General features: G+C 50.5%; 1 protein-coding gene across 1 annotated transcript; it reads left to right on the top strand.

Moving 5' to 3' along the window:
* The first annotated feature begins 1,856 nt into the window (after positions 1-1,856).
* Positions 1,857-6,113, top strand: LOC125936874 (cystatin-C-like). Its single transcript, XM_049651231.1, has 3 exons — positions 1,857-2,204; positions 4,823-4,936; positions 5,762-6,113. Exons 1-3 carry the CDS (start codon positions 1,959-1,961, stop codon positions 5,843-5,845), a joined length of 444 nt encoding a protein of 147 aa, XP_049507188.1. The 5' UTR covers positions 1,857-1,958; the 3' UTR covers positions 5,846-6,113.
* The last annotated feature ends 1,955 nt before the right edge of the window (positions 6,114-8,068 follow it).

Genomic DNA, 8,068 nt, shown 5'->3' with positions numbered 1-8,068 from the left:
CCCCACTCAGATCCATCCTGTTTTCCTTGTGGCCAGGGCTGAGGCCCAGAGAGACTCCAGAGCACCCAAAGATACAAGCCACTTCCCTGTGTCCCTGGACTCCCTATCCCTGCCTCCTTCCTCTTGACTGGTGCTGCAGACAGCAGAGCTTCTCTGGTAAGTGTGCTCCTTGTGAAATTAAATGGTAACTTGTAATGTAAAGCAATGGGGACTGTTTACTTGATGGACCCTGGGCAAAAGCTTCCAAAAGATTCTCTGTCTCCTTATTAAATGCAAAACAGATATTGGTCATTGCACTGTCTCTTGCCTCTTTCTACAGGGGCTGCCAGCAGGCTTTCCCCACCCTCAAAAGATAGCCACTCCTGCTCAGAAGTATCTGACCAGGGAAGCCCTCTCTTTCCCTGCTCTGTGTATCTCCTCCTTTCTATATAATTAAAAGAGCCTTTGACCACTTCCTGCAGAAGATATACTGGAGCCCAGACCTATACAGTCTTGAACTGGGGGCTCTGTTAATCCATACAGTGCCCAGCAGATGATGCCCTCTCAGTATCTCTCCCTGATCTTGGCCAGACTTCTTTTCCTTTAGGTTTCAGCTGAAATGCCTCTCTTCTCCAAGAGGTTTCCTTGGCCATACTTAGTAGCACCTTTCTCTATCAAACCCTTCTATTTCACTTTCAACAGAGCACATATCATGCCCTGATCCTAATTACTGATCATTGCCTCCCCACCCCACCCCCACACACCCTAAACCTGGACTGTGCAACATCACAGCCACATACATTCATTTGACCATGGGATGCTTGAAATGGGACCAGTCTAAATTGACACCTGCTCTGAATGTAAAGCATACACACAGGATTCCATATACTTAACATACACACAAAGATACGCACACATAAAATATCTCATTAAACAATTGCCAGTGTATGTTGAAATAATATTTTGGATATATTGGGTGAAATCAAAAATAGTAAGCTTAAACTCACCTGTCTTTTTACTTTTAATGTATTAGAAAATGCAAAGTCACACACGATTCACATTGCATCTCTACTGGGCAGCTGCCCTCCGACAAGTCCAAGGCTCACTAGCCCATCCTCAACCTACAAACCCGATACCTCGTGGCCAGAGAAAAGTCCCAAAGATTTGTCAGTTGAATAAATAAATGAATTGTGAAAAAGATAACCCAATGACCTTTTTCCAAATAAAGGTTAATTAATTTATGTTTTGCGAAAGAGTTCCCCAGAACAGAAGGGAGACAGGCTCTTCCTTTTTCTCCGTCCTAAACCTCCCCCCTACTCTGGGGATTCCTAGACTGAGATGCAATGCTCAACCCCCAGGAAGCCAGAGCGCTATTTCCCCCTTCACAGGAGACAGGGCTGGGGGTTACAAGCACTGCAGGCTCTGGGAGGAGTGACACCTTCTGCAAGACCACAGTGAGCTAGGCTTGGGAGCCCTCCGTCCAGAGCAGGGGTCAGGGCTGGCTGGGTGGAGCTGGACTCAGGGACAGGGCAGGCGCGATGGGAGGAGGACTTAGGTGGAGGGATAGAAGCTGAGGGGCGGCGCTGGGAGGGCCAAGGCTAGCACACTGTAGAGGGGCGGGATTTAGATGGAGGAGAGACGCTGAGAGGAAGGGCGGAGCTTGGGGGAGAGAAAACGAACCTAACCCGAAGAATAAGGCCAGAAGTGCGGTCAAAGGGGCCCGAACTAAGGCTAGAGGGCTGGGACTGCCAAGGAGGCGCTGGGTTACGGAAGTACAGGAAGTAGAGGCCGGACCCGGGAGCAGGGTCAGGACTTCCGCGGAGAGGGGTAGGTGGGGGCGGAAAAGGCGGAGCCGGGGAGGGCGGGGAGGCCCAAGGGTGGGGCTGAGGGAATAAAAGCGCGGCGGCCAGCTGGGTGCTGCTTATCTACGTTGGATCACTTCCTACGGTAACCTGTGCGCTGTCAATCGCGAACACACCATGGCCGGGTCCTTGCGCACCCCGCTGCTCCTGCTAGCCGCTGTGGGCCTGACTCTGGCCCTGGCTGTGAGTCCCGGGACCGGCAGGAGAAACAACAAGTCTGCGCTGGTGGGCGCCCCGTTGGACGCCGACGTCAACGAGGAGGGCGTGCAGCAGGCGCTGAACTTCGCCCTCAGCGAGTACAACAAGGCGAGCAACGACGCGTACCACAGCCGTGCGATGCGGGTGGTGCGTGCCCGAAAGCAGGTGCGTACGAGCCGGGCTGTGGGGGCTGCGCGGCCCTGAGTAGAGGGCGCGGCTGCCTGACGTCACCAGCAAGGACCCTATCTGCCGGCCCAGCGTCTTGGATCAGTCTCCGAGCCTCTAGGGGTTGGGCGGGGACCACAGACGTTCCCTTGCATCTCAGAGGGCTGTGTCCCTTGTCTCTCTGGTCCCTCACAGCCAGCCCTTCGCATGCATGTCTCCGGGAGTGCCAGGGACCCCGGTGGCACACTGGGTCACCCCCATGGCCTTCATTTCAGGTTTCAAGCTCCAAGCCTGGCCAGAAGGCTGCGGTGCGGGGGTCAAGGCCCCTATCCAGTCCCACTGTGTCCATGCCCCAGCCTCACGGGACACGGGGGCCCAGTATGAGCTGTCACTAAATGACCACGAGCAAAGGAAAATCAGACCCCATGCCCAGCTGCCCTCCTGGCTTTGCCACTAAAGGATTTTTTTAAAGCACTTTTTCCTTTTAACTTTAACTTTTCAGACTTACAGAGCAGTAGCAAAAATAGTGCATAAAATCCTTGTAGATTCTACAGCTAGATTCCTTGTATGTTAAAATTATGCCATTTTGCTTTCCAGTAGGCACATACATGTGTGTATGGGGATACGTGCATTTGTGTTTTTGAACCTTTTGAGAGTTAACACTTCTCTGTGTATTTCCTAGAAAGAAGGGCATTTTCTGAGGAACGCACAATAACATTTTGGAAATCAGAATCAACACTGACAATTATCTAAAACTCAGACCTTATACAAATGTCACTGGTTGTCCCACTGATGTCCTTTATGGCTCAGGACTGCCAGATCATGTGGTGCAGGCACTGTCTTGCAGCCTTCTTTACTCTGGAGCATTCTCTCCATCTATGACCTTGGCATTTTTGAAGGGTCCAACCAGTTGTGGTGCACACTGGGGCTCAGTTTGGGCTGGCCACATGTTTTCTTGAGATGATTGGGGCCATGTAGAAGTGACCTATCCTCTGAGTGTCCTCTCGATAGATGCCACTAAACTAACTTGGCCTCCATGTCCTCATCCTACAATGGAGTTTGGGGCCCACGCCAAACATCCTCCCTCAGCACCCAGAGGTTGTCAGCAAACACAGATGGGTCAGTGAGCTGGCCTGTGGTACCCAGTGCATCCCAGAGCAAAGGGTCTGGCATATGAATTCAAATCTGTCCTGAGATCCTGGAGGAAAGGCTCCTGGAGGGTTGCTTCCCTCCACAGGTCACGTCCATGGGGAGCAGCCTCTCGTGTGTGCCATCACATTCCCTAACCTGATATTGCCCCATCATCGCCAACATCCAGAGGTAGTTGAGTGGATTGCTCCTGACCCCTGCCTCTGCTAGCCTGTCCTGGAGTTCTGGTCAGATAAAGAACATAGCCATGGGAATCCAGAGACGGGTGGGAGGGAGTGTGAGGAAGGGGCACTGTGGCTCTGCGGCTCTGTGTTCATCCTCTAAGGAGGGCAAGGATTTGGGCCAGCTGGCTTGGGGCCCATTTGAGAGCAGAATAGAGCCTCACAGCAATGAAAGCCTGGTAGTGCATGCCAGCATTTAGGACCCACGCACCTTCTCTTAAAACTTCAGAAGGTGGGCCCAGAACTGACCATTTCTCCTCCTGTAGCATTTGGCTGGCACTGTGTCCTTTAGATGGGACATGTGCTCCCTGTTCACTAGGTTGCCCCCAGCCTGCTGCTCTCCATTGTGACACTAGCTTGGTGCCACAGCTCACTGGGGTAAGTGACAGCAGAGAGATCATGGGACCTGCTTATGGTTCTACCAGGTAGGATGTGGATCCTGGTCTTGGGCTGCCATGTTTCTCCAAGTTCTAAGGAGGCCTGTCTGTGGGATGCCATGTGTGAGGACAAGGTTTGCCTCTATCCTGAAATCTCCAGTGTAAAAGACAGGCAGGTGTATGACACACTTCAGAATTATTTCCATCAAAAATCACACTTAAAATGTAGACATTCCAGGATCAGTGTTTTATTGATTGGCCTAAACTGTGTGTGTGTGTGTGTGTGTGTGTGTGTGTGTGTGTGTCTGTGTGTGTATCATTGAGAGAGAGAGGGAGGCATGTCATTTCTTACTGTGAAATAAAGGAATAAATAAACCTTTGTTACACTGAGGTAATGTGAATATTTATGGGGTTGATCCTATTAATTGGAATTTAGCTTAATTGCACCCATCACATGACTGTCTTTCAGAACCAAATCTACTCTGTTTGCTCCAGTGCAGAGCCCTCACTGTGGGCTTAGTTCCTGCCCTGGCTCCTGGTGCTGGAGTTTATTAGCTGACTCTGTGCTGGCTCCCCAGAGTGTGCCTTCTCTCCTGAACCCGGTTAACAGAATTTTGGACCCTGGCTTCCACCTTCCATCTTCCTGCTTCTCCTCCTGCCAGGCTGCCTGAGACCTTCTGGAGCCCCTCTATGAACAAATTACAATGAGAGTCTGAGCACAGCAGCTGGGCCAGCCCTCAGGAGGTGGCTGTGGTTTCTGGGATACCTGCTTTGGCAGCAGTGAATGCTGGTGTAAGGGCCCAATAGCAGGAAGGTAACTTGTGTGAAATTGGGGGGTATTGTAAATAAATCCTGCTCTCCCGGTATGCAGGTTGTGGCTGGGATGAACTACTTCTTGGACGTGGAGATTGGACGAACCAGATGTACCAAGTCCCAGCCCAACTTGGACACCTGTCCCTTTCATGACCAGCCACACCTGATAAGGGTATGTGCCTGGAGGAGGCAGCCAAGCACGGCAGAGGGGTGGGGGTGAGCCTATGCCTGTGGGATGCATCATGTGTGATTGCTGGGGGTGGGGGTGTGCCAGTGTTGGGTGCATGGAATACATGTGTGTGCACATGACTAATTTGACTTTCTAAGTGGGTTTTAGCTGGTGAATAGGGGGCACCATGTATGTGCCTGTGGGATAAGGAGCAGCTGTGGGGTGTTTGCTGGAGAGAGAGAGAGAGGAAGAGAGGTAACCCCTTAATCTCAGCACCAGCCACCTAAACGGATTAGAGGGAATCAGAGGCCTATAAGCAGCCAAAACCCTCTGGTGATGCCCTGCCCACCAAATACTAGTCTCCTTCCTGGGTCTTGGCCTCTGGGGAAAGCTGTACTGCCCCCATACCTTCCCCATTCCCTGCGGCTTTCCTGTGTTTCCTGAACTCTGATCCCAGCCCCTGGGTTCTTCCCTCTGCACCTGTCCTAGTGCTGGCCCATTGGAGGTCAGGGAACTTGGGGGCAGTGCCCTGTCCCTTGGGGGCTCTGGAGCCTTCCACACGCTGCTCCTTAAAGGAATGTGCAGGGGGAACGAGTTAGTGGAATCCTGCTGGTTGGAGGTAAGGGACAGGATCTCATCTCTTGGACTTTAGGGATGGGCATGGTGCCCGAGACGTCACTGCAGAGCCCTGCTTAGTGTGCTGGGGCTCTGCAAGGTGGGGGTTGAGACTCTTGCCACTGTTCTTTACCTGCTCTTCTGACATCTCGAGGCTGGACTTGTTCCTTTTGCACTGTAACCCTAACTATCCCTCTCTTTTCCCTTTCACAGAAAACGCTCTGCTCTTTCCAGATATATACTGTACCCTGGATGGGCAAGACATCCCTGGTGAAGTCCAGCTGCCAGGATGCATAGAGGACCCTGTGACAGGCTGGGTTGCTCTGGCCCCCTTCTCCCACCCCGCTCCCCCCTTGTAGAACTCCTAATCCTTGGAAGGGTGGCCCTGTCCAGGTGATGTCCCCTCAATGTGCTGGTCCCAGGAGACAAATAGAAAAGGGTTCTGGGGCATTTTTTGAACATGCTAAGTGACTGTAACTCCTTTCTTTTAATTGTTTTCCAAATGCACCAGTATGTAGTGCACTTGTTCTGCTCTGTCTTCATCAATAAAAGGTAACATCAGCTATCTCTTGAGTTATTTCCTATCTCGGGAATATACATATAAAAAGGATTTGGGCAGTGTCTTTATGAAGAGTTCCTAGTCCCAACTGATTTTAGAGGATAGGCAAGGATCTGAGAACTGACAGTTTCCCCGGGGTGTGTGTGGGGCCGGGGGGGCAGTGGTGGAGGCATGCTGCCACTTTGAGAGATGATTGAACCAGGAGCAGCCTGGGAACCCAGCCCTTAGCTGTAGTGACTCCTGGTAATCACAGAGGAGAGGAGGGAAACTAGGCTGCTGATCCTGAAAACTTGGCTGCTGTGTTTGAAAAGAATTCAGATGGTGAGCAGGAATGGGCAGGAGGGAGGGGTCAGATGGAGCCCATAGCCCAGGGCCACCCTGAGTAGGGATCTTCCAGGTAATAGATTTCAACCACATGTGCTGAGTTCAACACACTCCTGGGCTGATTTTCACTAGTCAAGTTCTCTACAGACTAGATAAATGATTTATGTCTACTTCTTTCCACAAAAGACTACAAGTCACCTCCAGGAGACAAAGACAAAGTATTATGTGTGTATGTAACTATTGGGGAAATACCAGTCAGAATCAAGGTCAGAATCCAGAGTGAAATGAGACTGAAAGCAACACCTTCTTCAGATATATTGTGGGAAGTAGTTTGTAAATGGTTTTACACCCTGCACATTTTCTGGGGTCCTATTTAAAGTAAGTCCTTGTGTAGTAGAGTTTCGTATAAGGCTTGTAGAATTGAAACCATAACCTGGATTGACATAGAGTGGGCTTGCTTCTTAATCTGAGGACAATGTAATTAATAGGAAATGTTACCCTTAGTCCACCATCATTCTGTAGACTAATGGATACCTTAGGACCCCAAGATAGAAACGATCTAGTCCTAAACAAAAGAGAACCAAAAGCATACCCCAATCCCTGCACTGTCCTTATATTGACCATTTCCTGCAAAGGGGTGAAGCCCTCTCAAGGGGCTAGTAATGTTGGGGCCATGTTCCCCAAATCTTCCACACACACCGCAGCATGAATGATGATCTGGTTGGCTCATTGCCATGAACACAGAGGGTGAAATGACAAAGGGGACCCACCCAGATGGTCCTGAGTGCCAGCACCCCAGGGGCGGCTGCTGTACCCAGCAAAGGCAGACCTCAGCACAGTGCTGGGAAGGGGTGGAGATTGTCCCCATCCTGTGTGCCTCCTCCTGGTGATTAGATGGGCCCCAACAAGATTGTGTGCCTTGTCTCATGTTCACCATTATGGAAGAAGATGCACAATTGCTAAGAGAATCATTCGAAATACAGTTCACAGTGCACATTGCCCGTGTACCACTGTCTTCTATGTACATTTTCTCAACACTTGTCAATTGCAGCTGGGCCACCTGGAACACATCCTTCTACTTTGGACTGAAATAAAGATACTGTGATACCTGTTTGCCAAATGGCCAACCATGTATGAGACAGTAAGTGTGAACTCTGCCAGCACCAGTCATAATTCTTTCAAAACAAGTTATGAAACCATGGGTTTTTGCTTCCATAATCCTGCACTTTAAGTTCCAAGTTTGGAACACACTTTGGATTTTAGTGGCCTCTGTGTCTCCTTGATTACAATCTTTAAGACCCCAAATAAATGCTTTGGTTGTTTTACAGTCTCTTCTCAATGGACACCGCACTTAAAGAAAGGGGCTGGGATCAGAGAGACAAAGCACTGTGTACAGGCCTTGAAAGGCGGAGTGTGAGCCTGGGCATGGTCCCTGCAGGGCCGCATGGACTTGGGGATATGTTGAGAAGGAGGGGTCCTGACAGAGCAAACTGTACACAGAAGTGGTGCCCACAGAAGAGGCCGTAGCCTCCATGCAGGGTCTTCCCTAACTTGGTGAAGAATCTTAGGTTACATGCTGGCACCATGATGAAATGCTGATTTCCTATAAAGCCATCCTTTTGTAGGCACACTACTAT

The sequence above is a fragment of the Panthera uncia genome (genome assembly GCF_023721935.1).
Source record: "Panthera uncia isolate 11264 chromosome A3 unlocalized genomic scaffold, Puncia_PCG_1.0 HiC_scaffold_11, whole genome shotgun sequence".
NCBI lineage: Eukaryota > Metazoa > Chordata > Mammalia > Carnivora > Felidae > Panthera > Panthera uncia.
This window is presented reverse-complemented; position numbering and strand designations above follow the sequence as displayed.

Coding starts and splice junctions, on each gene's coding strand:
- LOC125936874 (XM_049651231.1), top strand. CDS start 1,959: ATGGCCGGGTCCTTGCGCACCCCGCTGCTCCTGCTAGCCGCTGTGGGC. Junction 2,205..4,822: donor TGGTGCGTGCCCGAAAGCAG/GTGCGTACGAGC, acceptor CCCGGTATGCAG/GTTGTGGCTGGGATGAACTA. Junction 4,937..5,761: donor ACCAGCCACACCTGATAAGG/GTATGTGCCTGG, acceptor TCCCTTTCACAG/AAAACGCTCTGCTCTTTCCA.